Source organism: Chiloscyllium plagiosum, unplaced genomic scaffold (genome assembly GCF_037043375.1).
Source record: "Chiloscyllium plagiosum isolate Xiang-an unplaced genomic scaffold, Cpla_swu_hap1 HiC_scaffold_28, whole genome shotgun sequence".
NCBI lineage: Eukaryota > Metazoa > Chordata > Chondrichthyes > Orectolobiformes > Hemiscylliidae > Chiloscyllium > Chiloscyllium plagiosum.
The window spans coordinates 47,578,339-47,601,962 of NW_028270166.1; the positions used below are offsets into that span (position 1 = coordinate 47,578,339).

At 67.4% G+C, this 23,624-nt stretch overlaps 1 protein-coding gene across 2 annotated transcripts in view; it reads left to right on the forward strand.

Annotated features, from left to right (window-relative positions):
* The first annotated feature begins 3,953 nt into the window (after window positions 1-3,953).
* LOC122565146 (scaffold attachment factor B1-like) overlaps window positions 3,954-23,624 on the forward strand; it is a 117,557-nt gene continuing 97,886 nt past the window's right edge. Inside the window, exon 1 of one of the 2 annotated variants that reach the window (XR_015751880.1) lies at window positions 3,954-4,157. Coding sequence is in view for 1 of the 2 variants with exons in the window: in XM_087976185.1 (XP_087832311.1) it covers window positions 4,005-4,157 (153 nt within the window). In the remaining variant the exon portion in view is untranslated. The remainder of the gene's footprint in view (window positions 4,158-23,624) is intronic. The other variant, XM_087976185.1, reaches the window with a different exon arrangement.

The following is a 23,624-nucleotide window of genomic DNA, read 5'->3' on the forward strand; positions in this document are numbered from 1 at the left end:
CTTCTGCTGCACATGTCATTTGCTTATCTTTCCCTACTTAGTATCTGACAAATACCAATTTGTAGGCGTGGTGGCAGCAAATCTTCCAATAAAGCATTGGCACTGCTGGTAAGCAACAGTATTGGGGTATGGGGGCTAACACACCTTATTTATCTAGTCTGAACTTTGAAGGTGTCTGTTTCTGATCTCTCACTTCAGATAGTTGTAATTTATATTATCATGAAATAGTGTAGGAATATGAAGTTTCTTGGACGTCAGAATATTTGGAGAACAATTCACAGGCGCCATGCGATTTACTGAGTCAAATGCTTACTGGATTTTGCTGGATTAATAGTGAACTGGATTAATAGTGAACAATGCTGCCAGACACTATGACCTTTGAATTTCAGATTACAGGTAAATATGTGGTTAATGAACCAGCATCCAGTGCTTTCCAGGGAAGATATTTTTGAAAATCCGCCTTTTCTCTGTCTTAAATGACAGACCCCTTAGTTTGAAACTATGTTCCACAGTTGTAGTCATAGAGTCATAGAGATGTACAGCATGGAAACAGACTCTTCGGTCCAACCTGTCCATGCCGACCAGATATCCCAACCCAATCTAGTCCCACCTGCCAGCACCTGGTCCATATCCCTCCAAACCCTTCCTATTCACATACCCATCCAAATGCCTTTTAAATGTTGCAATTGTACCAGCTTCCACCACATCCTCTGGCAGCTCATTCCATACACGTACCACCCTCTGCGTGAAAATGTTGCCCCTTAGGTCCTTTTTATATCTTTCCCCTCTCACCCTAAACCTATGCCCTCTAGTTCTGGACTCCCTGACCCCAGGGAAAAGACTTTGTCAATTTATCCTATCCATGCCCCTCATAATTTTGTAAACCTCTATAAGGTCACCCCTCAGCCTCCGATGCTCCAGGGAAAACAGCCCCAGCCTGTTCAGCCCCTCCCTGTAGCTCAAATCCTCCAACCCTGGCAACATCCTTGTAAATCTTTTCTGAACCCTTTCAAGTTTCACAACATCTTTCCGATAGGAAGGAGACCAGAATTGTACGCAATATTCCAACAGTGGCCTTATCAATGTCCTGTACAGTGGCAACATGATCTCCCAACTCCTGTACTCAATACTCTGACCAATAAAGGAAAGCATACCAAATGCCCTCTTCACTATCCTATTTACCTGAGACTCCACTCTCAAGGAACTATGAACCTGAACTCCAAGATCTCTTTACTTTTCCAAATACATGTGCATCCTATCCCTCAGGATTCCCTCCAACAACTTGCCCACCATTGAGGTCAGGATCACCGGTCTATAGTTCACTGGCTTGTCTTTACCACCCTTCTTAAACAGTGGCACCACGTTTGCCAACCTCCAGTCTTCCAGCACCTCACCTGTGACTATCGATGATACAAATATCTCAGCAAGAGGTCCAGCAATCACTTCTCTAGCTTCCCACAGAGTTCTCGGGTACACCTGATCAGGTCCTGGGGATTTATCCACCTTTAACCGTTTCAAGACATCCAGCACTTCCTCCTCTGTAATCTGGACATTTTGCAAGATATCACCATCTATTTCCCTACAGTCTATATCTTCCATATCCTTTTCCACAGTAAATATTGATGCAAAATATTCATTTAGTATCCCCCCCATTTTCTGTGGCTCCACACAAAGGCTGTCTTGCTGAACTTTGAGGGGCCCTATTCTCTCCCTAGTTACCCTTTTGTCCTTAATATATTTGTAAAAACCCTTTGGATTCTCCTTAATTCTATTTGCCAAAGCTATCTCATGTCCCCTTTTTGCCCTCCTGATTTCCCTCTTAAGTATACTCCTACTTCCTTTATACTCTTCTAAGGATTCACTCGATCTATCCTGTCCATACCTGACATATGCTTCCTTCTTTTTCTTAACTAAACCCTCAATTTCTTTAGTCATCCAGCATTCCCTATACCTACCAGCCTTCCCTTTCACCCTGACAGGAATATACTTTCTCTGGATTCTTGTTATCTCATTTCTGAAGGCTTCCCATTTTCCAGTTCTCAGAAACCCCTGCTATCTGGTCTACTTAAATAAATTTGTATCATCAGAATTATGAGTCCTTCAAAATGGAGACAGGCCCTTTGGCCCAAACTGGTCCAAGCCCACCAACATGTCCATCTATGCGAACCCCATTTCCTTGCATGGGGCCAATATACTTCTAAACCTTTCCTATCCATGCATTTGTCCAAATACACTTTAAATGTTGTTAACGTACACGCCTCAACCACTTTCGCTGGCAGCTCATTCCATAAGCATAGCACCCTCTTTGTAAAAAAGCTGCCCGTCAAGTTCCCTTTTACTCTTTCCCTCTAACCTTAAACTGATGTTGCTCTAGTCCTCGATTCCCCAACCTTGGGAAAAAAGACTGAGTGCATTCACCTTATCCATGCCTCTCATGATCTTATACACTTCTATATTAAAACTCATTAAAACTCACACCGTTGAGACCTGGCAACATCCTTGGGCATCCTTTACCCAGACTATGGTGAGAATGTGGAACTTACTGTCACATGACTTACTTGAGCTGCATACAGATTCACCTGTGCTAGTAATCTCTCAAAAGATGTATAAAAGAGGAGGAATGCATAAACATGGTGGCTTAGTGGTTAGCACTGCTGCCTCACAGCATGAGGGTCCCAAGTTCAATTCCAGCCTTGCGTGACTGTCTGTGTGGAGTTTGCACATTCTCCCTGTGCCTGCGTGGATTTCCTCTGGGCGCTCTGGTTTCATTCCCACAGTCGAAAGATATGTAGGTCAGGTGAATTGGCTGTGCTAAATTGCCTATAGTGTTAGATGCTGAAAATGTGTTGCTGGAAAAGCACAGCATCCAAGGAGCAGGAGAATCAACATTTTGGGCATGAGCCCTACTTCATGCCTGAAACATCGATTCTCCTGCTCCTTGGATGCTGCCTGACCTGCTGCGCTTTTCCAGCAACACATTTTCAGCTCTGACCTCCAGCATCTGCAGTCCTCACTTTCCCCATAACGTTGGATGCATTACTTAGGAGAATGGGTCTGGGTGGGTTGCTCTTTGGAGCGTTGGTGTGGACTTGTTGGGCCAAAGGGCCTGTTTCCACACTGTAGGGAATCTAATCATTTAAAAAAATCCTTTTTGGAACATTGTATGCAATTCTGGTTGCCCTCCTATAGGAAGGATGTTGTGAAACCTGAAAGCATTCAGAAAAGATTCACAAAGATGTTGGCAGGTTTGAGCAATAGGGAGAGGCTGAATAGGTTGGGACTGTTTTCCCTGGAGCATTGGAGGGTATGGGGTGACCTTAGAGGTTTATAAAATCAGAAGAGGCATGGTCAAGGGTAAATAGACAAGGTCTTTTCACTGGGGGGGGGAGGAATCCAAAACTAGAGGCCATAGGTTTAAGGTGAGAGGGGAAAGATTTAACAGGGATCGAAGGGACAACTTTTTCACATAGTGGGTGGTGCATGTATGGAATGAATTGCCAGAGGAGGTGGTGGGGGCTGGTACAATTGCAACATTTAAATGGCACCTGGATGGGTACATGAATAGGAAGGGTTCAAAGGAATATGGGTCAAGTGCTGGCAAATGGCACTAGATTAACTTAGGACATCTGGTTGGCATAAACAAGTTGGACCAAAGGGTCTGTTTCTGTGCTGTACATCTCTATGACACTAAACGTAAAATTATATTGGCTGGAAAGGGCTGTGACTGATACACCGAAGTACAAACCTGAAGGGGACACGAGGAGCAGGAAAACCCAGAATACTGTTGCTCGAATGAAATGGGGAAGATAGGATGGGATGAAGTGGATGGGCTGAATGGTCTCCTCAGCCTCCTGTCCAGAGCAGCAGTGACTGTGTGGTTTGACGCCTGCGCGGTGGCCCCGCCACGCATGCGCATCGGCGTGCAGCCGGCAGTCAGGGGGAAGGCGGCGTGGGCGCCATCTTGAAGCCGCGGTTTGTCAGAGGAGCCGCACCGAGGGACCGCGATGGAGGACGACAGCGAGAGCTGTGTCGCCGTTGGGGAGGGTGACCTTCGCAGGATCACGGAGCTCAGGGTGGTAGATTTGAAGACAGAGCTGAGGAAGCGAAACCTCGACATCAACGGCAATAAAAGCGTTCTGATGGAGCGTCTGCGGCAGGTGAGAGGAGGGGGGGGGGGGGAAGGAAGGAAGAAGGCGGGGGGGGGAGGGGGGGGGAAGGAAGAAGGGGGCGGGGGGGAGGGGGGGAAGGAAGAAGGGGGCGGGGGGGAGGGGGGAAAGGAAGAAGGGGGCGGGGGGGAGGGGGGGAAGGAAGAAGGGGGCGGGGGGGAGGGGGGAAAGGAAGAAGGGGGCGGGGGGGAGGGGGGGAAGGAAGAAGGGGGCGGGGGGGAAGGAAGAAGGGGGCGGGGGGGAGGGGGGGAAGGAAGAAGGGGGCGGGGGGGAGGGGGGGAAGGAAGAAGGGGGCGGGGGGGGTGGGGGGGAAGGAAGAAGGGGGCGGGGGGAAGGAAGAAGGGGGCGGGGGGGGTGGGGGGGAAGGAAGAAGGGGGCGGGGGGGGGGGGGGGAAGGAAGAAGGGGGCGGGGGGGGGGGGGGGGAAGGAAGAAGGGGGCGGGGGGGGGGGGGGAAGGAAGAAGGGGGCGGGGGGGGTGGGGGAAGGAAGAAGGGGGTGGGGGGGAAGGAAGAAGGGGGGGGGGGGAAGGAAGAAGGGGGCGGGGGGGAGGGGGGGAAGGAAGAAGGGGGCGGGGGGGAGGGGGGGAAGGAAGAAGGGGGCGGGGGGGGTGGGGGGGAAGGAAGAAGGGGGCGGGGGGGAAGGAAGAAGGGGGCGGGGGGGGTGGGGGGGAAGGAAGAAGGGGGCGGGGGGGAGGGGGGGAAGGAAGAAGGGGGCGGGGGGGGTGGGGGGGAAGGAAGAAGGGGGAGGGGGGGAAGGAAGAAGGGGGCGGGGGGGGTGGGGGGGAAGGAAGAAGGGGGAGGGGGGGAAGGAAGAAGGGGGCGGGGGGGGTGGGGGGGAAGGAAGAAGGGGGTGGGGGGGAAGGAAGAAGGGGGAAGGAAGAAGGGGGTGGGGGGGAAGGAAGAAGGGGGGGGGAAGGGGGAAGGAAGAAGGGGGCGGGGGGGGGAAGGGGGAAGGAAGAAGGGGGCGGGGGGGAGGGGGGGAAGGAAGAAGGGGGGGGGGGGAAGGAAGAAGGGGGGGGGGAAGGAAGAAGGGGGGGGGGGGAGGGGGAAGGAAGAAGGGGGCGGGGGGGGGAAGGAAGAAGGGGGCGGGGGGGAAGGGGGAAGGAAGAAGGGGGGGGGGGAAGGAAGAAGGGGGCGGGGGGGAGGGGGAAGGAAGAAGGGGGCGGGGGGGGGAAGGAAGAAGGGGGCGGGGGGGAGGGGGAAGGAAGAAGGGGGCGGGGGGGGAGGGGGAAGGAAGAAGGGGGCGGGGGGGGGAGGGGGAAGGAAGAAGGGGGCGGGGGGGGGAGGAAGAAGGGGGCGGGGGGGAGGGGGGGAAGGAAGAAGGGGGCGGGGGGGAGGGGGGGAAGGAAGAAGGGGGCGGGGGGGGAGGGGGGGAAGGAAGAAGGGGGCGGGGGGGGAGGGGGGGAAGGAAGAAGGGGGTGGGGGGGAAGGAAGAAGGGGGCGGGGGGGGAGGGGGGGGAAGGAAGAAGGGGGCGGGGGGGGGGAGGGGGGGGAAGGAGGGCGGGGGGGGAGGGGGGGGAAGGAGGGCGGGGGGGGAAGGAAGAAGGGGGCGGGTGGGGGGGAGGGGGGGGAAGGAGGGCGGGGGGGGAAGGAAGAAGGGGGCGGGGGGGAGGGGGGGGAAGGAAGAAGGGGGCGAGGGGGGGGGAAGGAAGAAGGGGGCGGGGGGGAGGGGGAAGGAAGAAGGAAGAAGGGGGCGGGGGGGAGGGGGAAGGAAGAAGGAAGAAGGGGGCGGGGGGGAGGGGGAAGGAAGAAGGGGGCGGGGGGGAGGGGGAAGGAAGAAGGAAGAAGGGGGCGGGGGGGAGGGGGAAGGAAGAAGGAAGAAGGGGGAGGGGGAAGGAAGAAGGGGGCGGGGGGGAGGGAGAAGGAAGAAGGGGGCGGGGGGGAGGGGGAAGGAAGAAGGAAGAAGGGGGCGGGGAGGGTGGGGGAAGGAAGAAGGGGGCGGGGGGGGTGGGGGAAGGAAGAAGGGGGCGGGGGGGAGGGGGAAGGAAGAAGGGGGCGGGGGGGAGGGGGGGAAGGAAGAAGGGGGCGGGGGGGGAAGGAAGAAGGGGGCGGGGGGGAGGGGGGGAAGGAAGAAGGGGGCGGGGGGGAGGGGGGGAAGGAAGAAGGGGGCGGGGGGGGAGGGGGGGGAAGGAAGAAGGGGGTGGGGGGGAAGGAAGAAGGGGGCGGGGGGGGTGGGGGGGAAGGAAGAAGGGGGCGGGGGGGGAGGGGGGGGGAAGGAGGGCGGGGGGGGAAGGAAGAAGGGGGCGGGGGGGAGGGGGGGGAAGGAAGAAGGGGGTGGGGGGGAAGGAAGAAGGGGGTGGGGGGGAAGGAAGAAGGGGGCGGGGGGGAGGGGGGGGAAGGAGGGCGGGGGGGGAAGGAAGAAGGGGGCGGGGGGGGGAGGGGGGGGAAGGAGGGCAGGGGGGGGAAGGAGGGCGGGGGGGGGAGGGGGGGGAAGGAGGGCGGGGGGGGAAGGAAGAAGGGGGCGGGGGGGGGGAGGGGGGGGAAGGAGGGCGGGGGGGGAAGGAAGAAGGGGGCGGGTGGGGGGGAGGGGGGGGAAGGAGGGCGGGGGGGGAAGGAAGAAGGGGGCGGGGGGGGAGGGGGGGGAAGGAAGAAGGGGGCGAGGGGGGGGAAGGAAGAAGGGGGCGGGGGGGAGGGGGAAGGAAGAAGGAAGAAGGGGGCGGGGGGGAGGGGGAAGGAAGAAGGAAGAAGGGGGCGGGGGGGAGGGGGAAGGAAGAAGGAAGAAGGGGGAGGGGGAAGGAAGAAGGGGGCGGGGGGGAGGGAGAAGGAAGAAGGGGGCGGGGGGGAGGGGGAAGGAAGAAGGAAGAAGGGGGCGGGGAGGGTGGGGGAAGGAAGAAGGGGGCGGGGGGGGTGGGGGAAGGAAGAAGGGGGCGGGGGGGAGGGGGAAGGAAGAAGGGGGCGGGGGGGAGGGGGGGAAGGAAGAAGGGGGCGGGGGGGGAAGGAAGAAGGGGGCGGGGGGGGAGGGGGAGAAGAAGGAAGAAGGGGGCGGGGGGGAGGGGGAAGGGGGAAGGAAGAAGGGGCCGGGGGGGGGAGGGGGAGAAGAAGGAAGAAGGGGGCGGGGGGGGAGGGGGAAGGAAGAAGGGGGAGGGGGGGAAGGAAGAAGGGGGCGGGGGGGGAGGGGGAGAAGAAGGAAGAAGGGGGCGGGGGGGAGGGGGAAGGGGGAAGGAAGAAGGGGGCGGGGGGGGAGGGGGAGAAGAAGGAAGAAGGGGGCGGGGGGGAGGGGGAAGGGGGAAGGAAGAAGGGGGCGGGGGGGGAGGGGGAGAAGAAGGAAGAAGGGGGCGGGGGGGGAGGGGGAAGGGGGAAGGAAGAAGGGGGCGGGGGGGGAGGGGGAAGGAAGAAGGGGGCGGGGGGGTGGGGTGGGGGAAGGAAGAAGGGGGCGGGGGGGGGTGGGGGAAGGAAGAAGGGGGCGGGGGGGAGGGGGAAGGAAGAAGGGGGCGGGGGGGGGAGGGGGAAGGAAGAAGGGGGCGGGGGGGGGAGGGGGAAGGAAGAAGGTGGCGGGGGGGGAGGGGGGGAAGGAAGAAGGGGGCGGGGGGGAGGGGGGGGAAGGAAGAAGGGGGCGGGGGGGTGGGGGAAGGAAGAAGGGGGCGGGGGGGGGAGGGGGGGGAAGGAAGAAGGGGGCGGGGGGGGAAGGAAGAAGGGGGCGGGGGGGGAGGGGGGGGAAGGAAGAAGGGGGCGGGGGGGGAAGGAAGAAGGGGGCGGGGGGGGGAAGGAAGAAGGGGGCGGGGGGGAGGGGGGGAAGGAAGAAGGGGGCGGGGGGGAGGGGGGGAAGGAAGAAGGGGGCGGGGGGGGTGGGGGGGAAGGAAGAAGGGGGTGGGGGGGAAGGAAGAAGGGGGGGGGGGAAGGGGGAAGGAAGAAGGGGGCGGGGGGGGAAGGGGGAAGGAAGAAGGGGGCGGGGGGGAGGGGGGGAAGGAAGAAGGGGGGGGGGGAAGGAAGAAGGGGGGGGGGGAAGGAAGAAGGGGGCGGGGGGGAGGGGGAAGGAAGAAGGGGGCGGGGGGGAGGGGGGGGAAGGAAGAAGGGGGCGGGGGGGGAAGGGGGAAGGAAGAAGGGGGCGGGGGGAGGGGGGGAAGGAAGAAGGGGGGGGGGGGAAGGAAGAAGGGGGGGGGGAAGGAAGAAGGGGGCGGGGGGGGAGGGGGAAGGAAGAAGGGGGCGGGGGGGGAGGGGGGGGAGGAAGAAGGGGGCGGGGGGAGGGGGGGAAGGAAGAAGGGGGCGGGGGGGAGGGGGGGAAGGAAGAAGGGGGCGGGGGGGGAGGGGGGGGGAAGGAAGAAGGGGGTGGGGGGGAAGGAAGAAGGGGGCGGGGGGGGGTGGGGGGGAAGGAAGAAGGGGGCGGGGGGGGAGGGGGGGGAAGGAGGGCGGGGGGGGAAGGAAGAAGGGGGCGGGGGGAGAAGGAAGAAGGGGGCGGGGGGGAGGGGGGGGAAGGAAGAAGGGGGCGGGGGGGAGGGGGGGAAGGAGGGCGGGGGGGGAAGGAAGAAGGGGGCGGGGGGGGGAGGGGGGGGAAGGAGGGCGGGGGGGGGAGGGGGGGGAAGGAAGAAGGGGGCGGGGGGGGGGGAGGGGGGGGAAGGAGGGCGGGGGGGGAAGGAAGAAGGGGGCGGGAAGGAGGGCGGGGGGGGAAGGAAGAAGGGGGCGGGTGGGGGGGAGGGGGGGGAAGGAGGGCGGGGGGGGAAGGAAGAAGGGGGCGGGGGGGGAGGGGGGGGAAGGAAGAAGGGGGCGAGGGGGGGGAAGGAAGAAGGGGGCGGGGGGGAGGGGGAAGGAAGAAGGAAGAAGGGGGCGGGGGGGAGGGGGAAGGAAGAAGGGGGCGGGGGGGAGGGGGAAGGAAGAAGGGGGCGGGGGGGAGGGGGAAGGAAGAAGGGGGAGGGGGAAGGAAGAAGGGGGCGGGGGGGGAGGGAGAAGGAAGAAGGGGGCGGGGGGGAGGGGGAAGGAAGAAGGAAGAAGGGGGCGGGGGGGAGGGGGAAGGAAGAAGGAAGAAGGGGGCGGGGAGGGTGGGGGAAGGAAGAAGGGGGCGGGGGGGGTGGGGGAAGGAAGAAGGGGGCGGGGGGGGAGGGGGAAGGAAGAAGGGGGCGGGGGGGAGGGGGGGAAGGAAGAAGGGGGCGGGGGGGGAAGGAAGAAGGGGGCGGGGGGGGAGGGGGAGAAGAAGGAAGAAGGGGGCGGGGGGGAGGGGGAAGGGGGAAGGAAGAAGGGGCCGGGGGGGGGAGGGGGAGAAGAAGGAAGAAGGGGGCGGGGGGGGAGGGGGAAGGAAGAAGGGGGCGGGGGGGGAGGGGGGGAAGGAAGAAGGGGGCGGGGGGGGAGGGGGAGAAGAAGGAAGAAGGGGGCGGGGGGGAGGGGGAAGGGGGAAGGAAGAAGGGGGCGGGGGGGGAGGGGGAGAAGAAGGAAGAAGGGGGCGGGGGGGAGGGGGAAGGGGGAAGGAAGAAGGGGGCGGGGGGGGAGGGGGAGAAGAAGGAAGAAGGGGGCGGGGGGGGAGGGGGAAGGGGGAAGGAAGAAGGGGGCGGGGGGGAGGGGGAAGGAAGAAGGGGGCGGGGGGGTGGGGTGGGGGAAGGAAGAAGGGGGCGGGGGGGTGGGGTGGGGGAAGGAAGAAGGGGGCGGGGGGGGTGGGGGAAGGAAGAAGGGGGCGGGGGGGAGGGGGAAGGAAGAAGGGGGTGGGGGGGGGAGGGGGAAGGAAGAAGGGGGCGGGGGGGGAGGGGGGGAAGGAAGAAGGGGGCGGGGGGGAGGGGGGGAAGGAAGAAGGGGGCGGGGGGGTGGGGGAAGGAAGAAGGGGGCGGGGGGGGAGGGGGGGGAAGGAAGAAGGGGGCGGGGGGGAAGGAAGAAGGGGGCGGGGGGGGGAGGGGGGGGAAGGAAGAAGGGGGCGGGGGGGAAGGAAGAAGGGGGCGGGGGGGGGGAAGGAAGAAGGGGGCGGGGGGGAGGGGGGGAAGGAAGAAGGGGGCGGGGGGGAGGGGGGGAAGGAAGAAGGGGGCGGGGGGGTGGGGGGGAAGGAAGAAGGGGGTGGGGGGGAAGGAAGAAGGGGGGGGGGGGAAGGGGGAAGGAAGAAGGGGGGGGGGGGAAGGGGGAAGGAAGAAGGGGGCGGGGGGGAAGGGGGAAGGAAGAAGGGGGCGGGGGGGAGGGGGGGAAGGAAGAAGGGGGGGGGGGAAGGAAGAAGGGGGGGGGGGGAAGGAAGAAGGGGGCGGGGGGGGAGGGGGAAGGAAGAAGGGGGCGGGGGGGGGAGGGGGGGGAAGGAAGAAGGGGGCGGGGGGGGAAGGGGGAAGGAAGAAGGGGGCGGGGGGGAGGGGGGGAAGGAAGAAGGGGGGGGGGGGAAGGAAGAAGGGGGGGGGAAGGAAGAAGGGGGCGGGGGGGAGGGGGAAGGAAGAAGGGGGCGGGGGGGAGGGGGGGGAGGAAGAAGGGGGCGGGGGGAGGGGGGGAAGGAAGAAGGGGGCGGGGGGGAGGGGGGGAAGGAAGAAGGGGGCGGGGGGGGAGGGGGGGGAAGGAAGAAGGGGGTGGGGGGGAAGGAAGAAGGGGCCGTGGGGGGAGGGGGGGGAAGGAGGGCGGGGGGGGAAGGAAGAAGGGGGCGGGGGGAGAAGGAAGAAGGGGGCGGGGGGGAGGGGGGGGAAGGAAGAAGGGGGTGGGGGGGAAGGAAGAAGGGGGCGGGGGGGAGGGGGGGGAAGGAGGGCGGGGGGGGAAGGAAGAAGGGGGCGGGGGGGGAGGGGGGGGAAGGAGGGCGGGGGGGGGAGGGGGGGGAAGGAGGGCGGGGGGGGAAGGAAGAAGGGGGCGGGGGGGGGAGGGGGGGAAGGAGGGCGGGGGGGGGAGGAAGAAGGGGGCGGGTGGGGGGGAGGGGGGGGAAGGAGGGCGGGGGGGGAAGGAAGAAGGGGGCGGGGGGGGAGGGGGGGGAAGGAAGAAGGGGGCGAGGGGGGGGAAGGAAGAAGGGGGCGGGGGGGAGGGGGAAGGAAGAAGGAAGAAGGGGGCAGGGGGGAGGGGGAAGGAAGAAGGGGGCGGGGGGGAGGGGGAAGGAAGAAGGAAGAAGGGGGCGGGGGGGAGGGGGAAGGAAGAAGGAAGAAGGGGGAGGGGGAAGGAAGAAGGGGGCGGGGGGGAGGGAGAAGGAAGAAGGGGGCGGGGGGGGAGGGGGAAGGAAGAAGGAAGAAGGGGGCGGGGAGGGTGGGCGAAGGAAGAAGGGGGCGGGGGGGGTGGGGGAAGGAAGAAGGGGGCGGGGGGGGAGGGGGAAGGAAGAAGGGGGCGGGGGGGAGGGGGGGAAGGAAGAAGGGGGCGGGGGGGGAAGGAAGAAGGGGGCGGGGGGGGAGGGGGAGAAGAAGGAAGAAGGGGGCGGGGGGGAGGGGGAAGGGGGAAGGAAGAAGGGGCCGGGGGGGGGAGGGGGAGAAGAAGGAAGAAGGGGGCGGGGGGGGAGGGGGAAGGAAGAAGGGGGCGGGGGGGGAGGGGGGGAAGGAAGAAGGGGGCGGGGGGGGAGGGGGAGAAGAAGGAAGAAGGGGGCGGGGGGGAGGGGGAAGGGGGAAGGAAGAAGGGGGCGGGGGGGGAGGGGGAGAAGAAGGAAGAAGGGGGCGGGGGGGAGGGGGAAGGGGGAAGGAAGAAGGGGGCGGGGGGGAGGGGGAGAAGAAGGAAGAAGGGGGCGGGGGGGGAGGGGGAAGGGGGAAGGAAGAAGGGGGCGGGGGGGGAGGGGGTAGGAAGAAGGGGGCGGGGGGGTGGGGTGGGGGAAGGAAGAAGGGGGCGGGGGGGTGGGGGAAGGAAGAAGGGGGCGGGGGGGAGGGGGAAGGAAGAAGGGGGCGGGGGGGGGAGGGGGAAGGAAGAAGGGGGCGGGGGGGGGAGGGGGGGAAGGAAGAAGGGGGCGGGGGGGAGGGGGGGAAGGAAGAAGGGGGCGGGGGGGTGGGGGAAGGAAGAAGGGGGCGGGGGGGGGTGGTGTGGGGGAAGGAAGAAGGGGGCGGGGGGGAGGGGGAGAAGAAGGAAGAAGGGGGCGGGGGGGGAGGGGGGAGGAAGAAGGAAGAAGGGGGCGGGGGGGAGGGGGAAGGAAGAAGGAAGAAGGGGGCGGGGGGGTGGGGTGGGGGAAGGAAGAAGGGGGCGGGGGCGGTGGGGGAAGGAAGAAGGGGGCGGGGGCGGTGGGGGAAGGAAGAAGGGGGCGGGGGGGGTGGGGGAAGGAAGAAGGGGGCGGGGGGGGTGGGGGAAAGAAGAAGGGGGCGGGGGTGTGGGGGAAGGAAGAAGGGGGCGGGGGGGGTGGGGGAAGGAAGAAGGGGGCGGGGGGGGTGGGGGAAGGAAGAAGGGGGCGGGGGGGTGGGGGAAGGAAGAAGGGGGCGGGGGGGGGTGGGGGAAGGAAGAAGGGGGCGGGTGGGGTGGGGAAGGAAGAAGGGGGCGGGTGGGGTGGGGGAAGGAAGAAGGGGGCGGGGGGGAGGGGGAAGGAAGAAGGGGGCGGGGGGGGCGGGGGAAGGAAGAAGGGGGCGGGGGGGGCGGGGGAAGGAAGAAGGGGGCGGGGGGGTGGGGTGGGGGAAGGAAGAAGGGGGCGGGGGGGGTGGGGGAAGGAAGAAGGGGGCGGGGGGGAGGGGGAAGGAAGAAGGGGGCGGGGGGGGGGAGGGGGAAGGAAGAAGGGGGCGGGGGGGGAGGGGGGGAAGGAAGAAGGGGGCGGGGGGGAGGGGGGGAAGGAAGAAGGGGGCGGGGGGGTGGGGGAAGGAAGAAGGGGGCGGGGGGGGGTGGTGTGGGGGAAGGAAGAAGGGGGCGGGGGGGAGGGGGAGAAGAAGGAAGAAGGGGGCGGGGGGGGAGGGGGGAGGAAGAAGGAAGAAGGGGGCGGGGGGGAGGGGGAAGGAAGAAGGAAGAAGGGGGCGGGGGGGTGGGGTGGGGGAAGGAAGAAGGGGGCGGGGGCGGTGGGGGAAGGAAGAAGGGGGCGGGGGGGTGGGGGAAGGAAGAAGGGGGCGGGGGGGGGTGGGGGAAGGAAGAAGGGGGCGGGGGGGGTGGGGGAAAGAAGAAGGGGGCGGGGGTGTGGGGGAAGGAAGAAGGGGGCGGGGGGGTGGGGGAAGGAAGAAGGGGGCGGGGGGGGTGGGGGAAGGAAGAAGGGGGCGGGGGGGTGGGGGAAGGAAGAAGTGGGCGGGGGGGTGGGGGAAGGAAGAAGGGGGCGGGGGGGGTGGGGGAAGGAAGAAGGGGGCGGGGGGGGTGGGGGAAGGAAGAAGGGGGCGGGTGGGGTGGGGGAAGGAAGAAGGGGGCGGGGGGGGAGGGGGAAGGAAGAAGGGGGCGGGGGGGGGCGGGGGAAGGAAGAAGGGGGCGGGGGGGGGCGGGGGAAGGAAGAAGGGGGCGGGGGGGGCGGGGGAAGGAAGAAGGGGGCGGGGGAAGGAAGAGGGGGGCGGGGGGGGTGGGGGAAGGAAGAAGGGGGCGGGGGGGGGTGGGGGGGGGGTGGGGGAAGGAAGAAGGGGGCGGGGGGGTGGGGGAAGGAAGAAGGGGGCGGGGGCGGGGGGGGTGGGGGAAGGAAGAAGGGGGTGGGTGGGGGAAGGAAGAAGGGGGTGGGTGGGGGAAGGAAGAAGGGGGCGGGGGGGGTGGGGGAAGGAAGAAGGGGGCGGGGGGGTGAGGGAAGGAAGAAGGGGCGGGGGGGGTGGGGGAAGGAAGAAGGGGCGGGGGGGGGTGGGGAAGGAAGAAGGGGGCGGGGGGGGTGGGGGAAGGAAGAAGGGGGCGGGGGGGGTGGGGGAAGGAAGAAGGGGGCGGGGGGGGTGGGGGAAGGAAGATGGGGGTGGGGGGGGTGGGGGAAGGAAGAAGGGGGTGGGTGGGGGAAGGAAGAAGGGGGCGGGGGGGAGGGGGGGGAAGGAAGAAGGGGGCGAGGGGGGGGAAGGAAGAAGGGGGCGGGGGGGAGGGGGAAGGAAGAAGGAAGAAGGGGGCGGGGGGGAGGGGGAAGGAAGAAGGGGGCGGGGGGGAGGGGGAAGGAAGAAGGAAGAAGGGGGCGGGGGGAGGGGGAAGGAAGAAGGGGGCGGGGGGGAGGGGGAAGGAAGAAGGAAGAAGGGGGCGGGGGGGAGGGGGAAGGAAGAAGGAAGAAGGGGGCGGGGGGGGAGGGGAAGGAAGAAGGAAGAAGGGGGCGGGGGTGGTGGGGTGGGGGAAGGAAGAAGGGGGCGGGGGGGGTGGGGGAAGGAAGAAGGGGGCGGGGGGGGTGGGGGAAAGAAGAAGGGGGCGGGGGTGTGGGGGAAGGAAGAAGGGGGCGGGGGGGGTGGGGGAAGGAAGAAGGGGGCGGGGGGGGTGGGGGAAGGAAGAAGGGGGCGGGGGGGTGGGGGAAGGAAGAAGGGGGCGGGGGGGTGGGGGAAGGAAGAAGGGGGCGGGGGGGTGGGGGAAGGAAGAAGGGGGCGGGTGGGGGTGGGGGAAGGAAGAAGGGGGCGGGGGGGGAGGGGGAAGGAAGAAGGGGGCGGGGGGGGGCGGGGGAAGGAAGAAGGGGGCGGGGGGTGGGGAAGGAAGAAGGGAGCGGGGGGGATGGGGGAAGGAAGAAGGGGGCGGGGGGGGATGGGGGAAGGAAGAAGGGGGTGGGTGGGGGAAGGAAGAAGGGGGTGGGTGGGGGAAGGAAGAAGGGGGCGGGGGGGTGGGGGAAGGAAGAAGGGGGCGGGGGGTGGGGGAAGGAAGAAGGGGGCGGGGGGGGTGGGGAAGGAAGAAGGGGGCGGGGGGGGTGGGGGAAGGAAGAAGGGGGCGGGGGGGTGGGGGAAGGAAGATGGGGGCGGGGGGGGTGGGGGAAGGAAGAAGGAAGAAGGGGGCGGGGGGGGAGGGGGAAGGAAGAAGGAAGAAGGGGACGGGGGGGGTGGGGTGGGGGAAGGAAGAAGGGGGCGGGGGGGTGGGGGAAGGAAGAAGGGGTCGGGGGGGGGAGGGGGAAGGAAGAAGGGGGCGGGGGGGAGGGGGAAGGAAGAAGGGGGCGGGGGGGAGGGGGGGAAGGAAGAAGGGGGCGGGGGGGGGAGGGGGGGAAGGAAGAAGGGGGCGGGGGGGTGGGGGAATGAAGAAGGGGGCGGGGGGGGGGGGGTGGGGGAAGGAAGAAGGGGGCGGGGGGGAGGGGGAGAAGAAGGAAGAAGGGGGCGGGGGGGGAGGGGGAAGGAAGAAGGAAGAAGGGGGCGGGGGGGAGGGGGAAGGAAGAAGGGGGCGGGGGGGTGGGGGAAGGAAGAAGGGGGCGGGGGCGGTGGGGGAAGGAAGAAGGGGGCGGGGGGGGTGGGGGAAGGAAGAAGGGGGCGGGGGGGGTGGGGGAAGGAAGAAGGGGGCGGGGGGGTGGGGGAAGGAAGAAGGGGGCGGGGGGGTGGGGGAAGGAAGAAGGGGGCGGGGGGGGTGGGGGAAGGAAGAAGGGGGCGGGTGGGGTGGGGGAAGGAAGAAGGGGGCGGGGGGGAGGGGGAAGGAAGAAGGGGGCGGGGGGGGGTGGGGAAGGAAGAAGGGGGCGGGGGGGATGGGGGAAGGAAGAAGGTGGGTGGGGGAAGGAAGAAGGGGGTGGGTGGGGGAAGGAAGAAGGGGGCGGGGGGGGTGGGGGAAGGAAGAAGGGGGCGGGGGGGGTGGGGGAAGGAAGAAGGGGGCGGGGGGTGGGGGAAGGAAGAAGGGGGCGGGGGGGGTGGGGAAGGAAGAAGGGGGCGGGGGGGGTGGGGGAAGGAAGAAGGGGGCGGGGGGGGGTGGGGGAAGGAAGATGGGGGCGGGGGGGGTGGGGGAAGGAAGATGGGGGCGGGGGGGGTGGGGGAAGGAAGAAGGGGGTGGGTGGGGGAAGGAAGAAGGGGGTGGGTGGGGGAAGGAAGAAGGGGGCGGGGGGGGTGGGGGAAGGAAGAAGGGGGCGGGGGGTGGGGTAAGGAAGAAGGGGGCGGGGGGGTGGGGTGAGGAAGAAGGGGGCGGGGGGGGTGGGGTGGGGGAAGGAAGAAGGGGGCGGGGGGGGGTGGGGTGGGGGAAGGAAGAAGGGGGCGGGGGGGTGGGGGAAGGAAGAAGGGGGCGGGGGGGTGGGGGAAGGAAGAAGGGGGCGGGGGGGTGGGGGAAGGAAGAAGGGGGCGGGGGGTGGGGGAAGGAAGAAGGGGGCGGGGGGTGGGGGAAGGAAGAAGGGGGCGGGGGGGGTGGGGAAGGAAGAAGGGGGCGGGGGGGGTGGGGGAAGGAAGAAGGGGGCGGGGGGGTGGGGGAAGGAAGATGGGGGCGGGGGGGGTGGGGGAAGGAAGAAGGAAGAAGGGGGCGGGGGGGGAGGGGGAAGGAAGAAGGAAGAAGGGGACGGGGGGGGTGGGGTGGGGGAAGGAAGAAGGGGGCGGGGGGGGTGGGGGAAGGAAGAAGGGGTCGGGGGGGGGAGGGGGAAGGAAGAAGGGGGCGGGGGCGGTGGGGGAAGGAAGAAGGGGGCGGGGGGGGTGGGGAAGGAAGAAGGGGGCGGGGGGGGTGGGGGAAGGAAGAAGGGGGCGGGGGGGTGGGGGAAGGAAGATGGGGGCGGGGGGGTGGGGGAAGGAAGAAGGAAGAAGGGGGCGGGGGGGGAGGGGGAAGGAAGAAGGAAGAAGGGGACGGGGGGGGTGGGGTGGGGGAAGGAAGAAGGGGGCGGGGGGGGTGGGGGAAGGAAGAAGGGGTCGGGGGGGGGAGGGGGAAGGAAGAAGGGGGCGGGGGGGGAGGGGGGAGGAAGAAGGGGGCGGGGGGGAGGGGGGGAAGGAAGAAGGGGGCGGGGGGGGAGGGGGGGAAGGAAGAAGGGGGCGGGGGGGTGGGGGAATGAAGAAGGGGGCGGGGGGGGGGGGGTGGGGGAAGGAAGAAGGGGGTGGGTGGGGGAAGGAAGAAGGGGGCGGGGGGGTGGGGGAAGGAAGAAGGGGGCGGGGGGTGGGGGAAGGAAGAAGGGGGCGGGGGGGGGTGGGGAAGGAAGAAGGGGGCGGGGGGGGTGGGGGAAGGAAGAAGGGGGCGGGGGGGTGGGGGAAGGAAGATGGGGGCGGGGGGGGTGGGGGAAGGAAGAAGGAAGAAGGGGGCGGGGGGGGAGGGGGAAGGAAGAAGGAAGAAGGGGACGGGGGGGGTGGGGTGGGGGAAGGAAGAAGGGGGCGGGGGGGGTGGGGGAAGGAAGAAGGGGTTGGGTGGGGGAAGGAAGAAGGGGGTGGGTGGGGGAAGGAAGAAGGGGGCGGGGGGGTGGGGGAAGGAAGAAGGGGGCGGGGGGTGGGGGAAGGAAGAAGGGGGCGGGGGGGGTGGGGGAAGGAAGAAGGGGGCGGGGGGGGTGGGGGAAGGAAGAAGGGGGCGGGGGGGATGGGGGAAGGAAGAAGGGGGCGGGGGGGATGGGGGAAGGAAGAAGGGGGTGGGTGGGGGAAGGAAGAAGGGGGCGGGGGGGTGGGGGAAGGAAGAAGGGGGCGGGGGGTGGGGGAAGGAAGAAGGGGGCGGGGGGGATGGGGAAGGAAGAAGGGGGCGGGGGGGGTGGGGGAAGGAAGAAGGGGGCGGGGGGGTGGGGGAAGGAAGATGGGGGCGGGGGGGGTGGGGTAAGGAAGATGGGGGCGGGGGGGGTGGGGGAAGGAAGAAGGGGGTGGGTGGGGGAAGGAAGAAGGGGGTGGGTGGGGGAAGGAAGGGGGGCGGGAGGGGAAGGAAGGGGGGCGGGGGGGAAGGAAGGGGGGAGGGGGAAGTAAGGGGGGCGGGACGGGTAGGAAGGGGGTGAGGGGGAAGGAAGGGGGGTGCGGGTGGGAGGGGGAAGGAAGGGGGGGTGGGAGGAGGGGGAAGGAAGAAGTGGGTGAGGGGGAGGGGGACAGAAGGGGGGGGAAGGAAGAAGGGGGCGGGGGGAAGGAAGAAGGGGGCAGGGGGAAGGAAGAAGGGGGCGAGGGGGAGGGGGAAGGAAGAAGGGGGAGGGGGGATGGAAGAAGCGGGCGGGGGGAGGGGGAAGGAAGAAGAGGGCGGGGTGGGAGGGGGAAGGAAGAAGAGGGCGGGGTGGGAGGGGGAAGGAAGAAGTGGGGCGGGGGTGGGGGAAGGAAGGGGGGGCGGGGGGGAGGGGGAAGGAAGAAGGGAGTGGGGGAAGGAAGGGGGGGGCGGGGAGGAGGGGGAAGGAAGAAGGGGGCGGGGGGAAGGAAGAAGGGGGCGGGGGGAAGGAAGAAGGGGGTGGGGGGAGGGGGGAAGGAAGAAGGGGGAGGGGGAGAGGAAGAAGAGTGTGGGGGGTGGGGGAGGGGGAAGAAAGAAGGGGGCGGGGGGGAGGGGAAAGAAGGGAGGGGGAGGGGGAAGGAAGAAGGGGGCGGGGGGATGGGGAAGGAAGGGGGCGGGAGGGGGAAGAAAGAAGGGGGCGGGGGAGGGGGAAGGAAGAAGGGGGCGGGGGAGGGGGAAGGAAGAAGGGGGCGGGGAGGGGGAAGGAAGAAGGGGGCGGGTGGAGGGGGAAGGAAGAAGGGGGCGGGGGTGAGGGGGAAGGAAGAAGGGGGCGGGGGTGAGGGGGAAGGAAGAAGGGGGCGGGGGTGAGGGGGATGGAAGAAGGGGGCGGGGGTGAGGGGGAAGGAAGAAGGGGGCGGGGGTGAGGGGGAAGGAAGAAGGGGCCGGGGGGGAGGGGGAAGGAAGAAGGAGGCGGGGGGGAGGGGGAAGGAAGAAGGGGGCGGGGAGGGGGAAGGAAGAAGGGGCTGGGCGAAGGAAGAAGGGGGCAGGGGAGGAAGGAAGAAGGGGGCGTTGGAGGGGGAAGGAAGAAGGGGGTGGGGGGGTGGGGAAAGGAAGAAGGGGGCAGGGCAGAGGTGGAAGGAAGAAGGGGGCAGGGGAAGAAGGGGGCGGGGGTGAGGCAGGAAAAAGGAAGAAGGGGGCGGGGGAGGGAGGATAGAAGGGGACGGGGGAGGGGGAAGGAAGAAGTGGGCGGGGAGGGGAACGGAAGAAGGAGGCGGAAAGGAAGAAGGGTGCGGGGGAGAAATGTGGGTGGAAAGAAGGGGGGGAAGGGGGTGGGAAGAATGGGGGAGGGGGCGGGGAAGAAGGGGGTGGGGGGGAGGGGGCTGCAAAGAAATGGGGGAAAGGGGTGGGAGGACGGGGAGGAAGAAGGGGGTGGGAGGAAGTGGGGGAAGGGAGCATGGGGAAGAAGGGGGTGGGAGGAAGCGGGGGAGGAAGGGGTGGGAAGAAGGGGGGAAGGGGTTGGGAAGAAGGGGGGAAGGGGTTGGGAAGAAGGGGGAAGGGGGTGGGGGGAAGAAGGGGGAAGGGGGTGGGGGGAAGAAGGGGGGAAGGGGGTGGGGGGAAGAAGGGGGGAAGGGGGTGGGGGGAAGAAGGGGGGAAGGGGGTGGGGGGAAGAAGGGGGGAAGGGGGTTGACGGAAGGGGGCGGGGGGAATAAGGGGGTGGATGGAAGGGGGCGGGTGAAGAAGGGAGGAAGGGGCGGGGGGAATAAGGGGGTGGGGGGAAGAAGGGTGGAAGGGGGCTGGGGGAATAAGGGGGTGGGGGAAGAGGGTGGTAGGGGGCGGGGGAATAAGGGGGTGGGCGGAAGAAGGGGGGTTAGGGAACGGGGGGAAGAAGGGGGGAAGGGGCAGGGGGAAGAAGGGGGGAAGGGGCGGGGGTAAGAAGTGGGGAAGGGAGCGGGGGGAAGAAGGGGGGAGGGGTTGGGGGGAAGAAGGGGGGAGGGGTTGGGGGGAAGAAGGGGGGAGGGGGTGGGCGGAAGAATTAGGGAAGGTGGGGGAAGAAGGGGGTGGGAAAAAGGGGGAGGGGGCGAGCGGAAGAATGGGGAGAAGGGAGCGGGAGGAAGAAGGAGGTGGGAAGAAGGGGGTGGGCGGAAGAATGGGGGGAAGGGGCGGGAGGAAGAAGGGGGGGAAGAAGAGGGGCGGGGGTGGGTGGAAGAATGAGGGAAGGGGGCGGGAGGAAGAATGGGGTGGCAAGAAGGGGAGAAGGGGGTGGGGGAAGAAGGGGGTGGTAAGGGGGCGGGATGATGAAGGGGGTGAGAAGAAGGGGTGGAGGGCGCGGGGGAGAGGGTGGGAAGAAGGGGGAAAGGGGGCGAATGGGAAAAATGGGGTGGGAAGAAGGGGGGAAGGGGGCGAATGGGATGAAGGGGGTGGGAAGAAGAGGGGAAGGGGAACGGGTGGGAAGAAGGGGGTGGGAAGAAGGGGGGAAGGGGGGTGGGGGGAAGAAGGGGGGAAGGGGGTGGGGGGAAGAAGGGGGGAAGGGGGTGGGGGGAAGAAGGGGGGAAGGGGGTGGGGGGAAGAAGGGGGGAAGGGGGTGGGGGGAAGAAGGGGGGAAGGGGGTGGGGGGAAGAAGGGGGGAAGGGGGTGGGGGGAAGAAGGGGGGAAGGGGGTGGGGGGAAGAAGGGGGGAAGGGGGTGGGGGGAAGAGGGGGGAAGGGGGTGGGGGGAAGAGGGGGGAAGGGGGTGGGGGGAAGAGGGGGGAAGGGGGTGGGGGGAAGAGGGGGGAAGGGGGTGGGGGGAAGAAGGGGGGAAGGGGGTGGGGGGAAGAAGGGGGGAAGGGGGTGGGGGGAAGAAGGGGGGAAGCGGGTTGACGGATGGGGGCGGGGGGAATAAGGGGGTGGATGGAAGGGGGCGGGTGAAGAAGGGACGAAGGGGCGGGGGGAATAAGGGGGTGGATGGAAGGGGGCGGGGGGAAGAAGGGTGGAAGGAGGCTGGGGGAATAAGGGGGTGGGGGGAAGAAGGGTGGAAGGGGGCTGGGGGAATAAAGGGGTGGGGGGAATAAGGGGGTGGGGGGGAAGAGGGTGGTAGGGGGCGGGGGATTAAGGGAGTGGGCGGAAGAAGGGGGGTAAGGGAACGGGGGGAAGAAGGGGGGAAGGTGCGGGGGGAAGAAGGGGGAGGGGTTGGGGGGAAGAGAGCAGGGGGAAGAAGGGGGGAGGGGGTGGGCGGAAGAATTAGGGAAGGGGGTGGGGGAAGAAGGGGGTGGGAAAAAGGGGGAGGGGGCGAGCGGAAGAATGGGGAGAAGGGAGCGGGAGGAAGAAGGGGGGGAGGGGCGGGGGAAGAAGGGGGGGAGGGGGGGGAAGAAGGGGGCGGGTGGGAAGAAGGGGGCAGGGGAATAAGGGGGTGGACGGAAGGGGGCGGGGGGAAGAAGGGAGGAAGGGGGCGGGGAAGAAGAGGGGGAGGGGCGTGGGGAATAAGGGGGTGGGGAAGTGGGATGGGGGAATAAGGGGGTGGGGGGAAGAGGGTGATAGGGGGCGGGGGAATAAGGGGGAGGGGTTGGGGGAAGAAGGGGGGGAAGGGAGCAGGGGCAAGAAGGGGGGAGGGGGTGGGCGGAAGAATTAGGGAAGGGGGTGGGGGAAGAAGGGGGTGGGAAGAAGGGGGAGGGGGCGAGCGGAAGAATGGGGGGAAGGGAGCGGGAGGAAGAAGGGGGTGGTAAGGGGGCGGTAGGAAGAAGGGGGTGAGAAGAAGGGGGGGGCGCGGGGGAGAGGGTGGGGAGGAAGAAGGGGTGGGAAGAAGGGGGAAAGGGGGCGAATGGGAAGAATGGGGTGGGAAGAAGCGGGGAAGGGGGCGAATGGGAAGAAGGGGGTGTGAAGAAGGGGGGAAGGGGCGCGAGTGGGAAGAAGGGGGTGGGAAGAAGAGGGGAAGGGGAACGGGTGGGAAGAAGGGTGTGGGAAGAAGGGGGGAAGGGGGCGGGTGGGAAGAAGGGGGGGAAGGGGGCGGGTGGGAAGAAGGGGGGAAAGGGGCGGGTGGGAAGAAGGGGGGAAGGGGGCGGGTGGGAAGAAGGGGGGAAGGGGGCGGGTGGGAAGACGGGGGGAAGGGGGCGGGTGGAAAGACGGGGGGAAGGGGGCGGGTGGGAAGAAGGGGGGAAGGGGGCGGGTGGGAAGAAGGGGGGAAGGGGGCGGGTGGGAAGAAGGGGGAAAGGGGGCGGGTGGGAAGAAGGGGGAAAGGGGGCGGGTGGGAAGAAGGGGGAAAGGGGGCGGGTGGGAAGAAGGGGGAAAGGGGGCGGGTGGGAAGAAGGGGGGAAGGGGGCGGGGAGAAGAAGGGAGGAAGGGGGCGGGGAAGAAGAGGGGGAGGGGCGGGGGGAATAAGGGGGTGGGGGGAAGAGGGGGGAAGGGGCGGGTGGGAAGAAGGGGGAAGGGGCGGGGGAAGAAGGGTGGAAGGGGCGGGTGGGAAGAAGGGGGGAAGGGGGTGGGGGGAAGAAGGGGGCAGGGGAATAAGGGGGTGGACGGAAGGGGGTGGATGGAAGGGGGCGGGGGGAAGAAGGGAGGAAGGGGGCGGGGAAGAAGAGGGGGAGGGGCGGGGGGAATAAGGGGGTGGGGGGAAGAGGGGGGAAGGGGAATAAGGGGGGAGGGGTTGGGGGAAGAAGGGGGGGAAGGGAGCAGGGGCAAGAAGGGGGGAGGGGGTGGGCGGAAGAATTAGGGAAGGGGGTGGGGGAAGAAGGGGGAGGGGTCGAGCGGAAGAATGGGGGAAGGGAGCGGGGGGAAGAAGAGGGGAGGCGGTGGGTGGAAGAATGAGGGAAGGGGGCGGGTGGGAAGAAGGGGGTGGGAAGAAGGGGGGGAAGGGGGCGGGTTGGAAGAAGGGGGGAAGGGGGCGGGTGGGAAGAAGGGGGGACGGGGGCGGTTGGGAAGAAGGGGGGCCGGTGGGAAGAAGGGGGGAAGGGGGCGATTGGGAAGATGGGGGGGAGGGGCACGGGGAAGAAGGGGGGAAGGGGGCGGGTGGGAAGCAGGGGGGAGAGGGCGGGGGAAGAAGGAGAGGAGAGAGCGGGGTGGAAGAATAGGGTGGGAAGAAGGGGAGGAGGGGGCGGGGGGGAAGAAGGGGGTGGGAAGAAGGGGGGAAGGGGGCGGGGGGAAGAAATGGGTGGGAAGAAGGAGGCGGGGGAAGAAGGGGGAAGGAAACTGGAGGAAGGGGGAAGAACGGGGCGGGGGGACATGGGCAAGGGCAGGGGGGTGGAAGGAAGGGGGCATGGGGGAAGGAAGCGGGGTGGAAGGGGTGCGAGGGCGGAAGGGGGAAAGAGGGGGTGATGGGGGAAGGAGTGGGGGGAAGGGTAGGAGGGGGAAAGGGGGAGGGGGGGAAGGAGAGGGGGAGGGGGTAAGAAGGGGGGGAAGGGGATGGAGGGGATAAGGGAAAAAGTGGGGGTAGGGGGAGGGTAGGAGGAGGATGAGGCTGTGGGGAGGAGGATGAGGATAGAGTTGGGAGTGGAGTCAGTGCTGGGGGTTGGGAGTTCCCTCCATGAGAGGATGGGGAAGCTGAGGGTGGAACTGCGTAAGGAATGGGCCGAGGTGGCTTGGAGTGAGGATATAGTATTAAGAGGTTGGCCAAGAGGCTGCCAATAGAACTCCGTTGGAAACAGTTGGTGGTGGGGCCTGTGGGACTCTGCAGCACACATTGTTTGGAGAATCCAGTTGTACAGCATGGAAACAGACCCTTTGGTCAACCTGTCCGTGCCAACTAGATATCTAAATTGATCAGGTCCCATTTGCCAGCATTTGGCCTATATCCCTGGAAACCGTTCCTATTCATGTATCCTCCAGATGCCTTTTAAATGTCATAATAATACACAACCTCACTACTTCTGGCAGTTGCTTGCATAGTACACTGCCCACTGGGTTACCCCTCTGGCCCCACCCTGGGAAAAAGACCATGGCTATTCACCCTATCCATGACCCTCATGACGTTATAAACCTCTACAAAGTCACCTCTCAGCCTCTGAAACTCCAGGGAAGAACAGTCCCAGCCTAAATAGACTCTCCCTC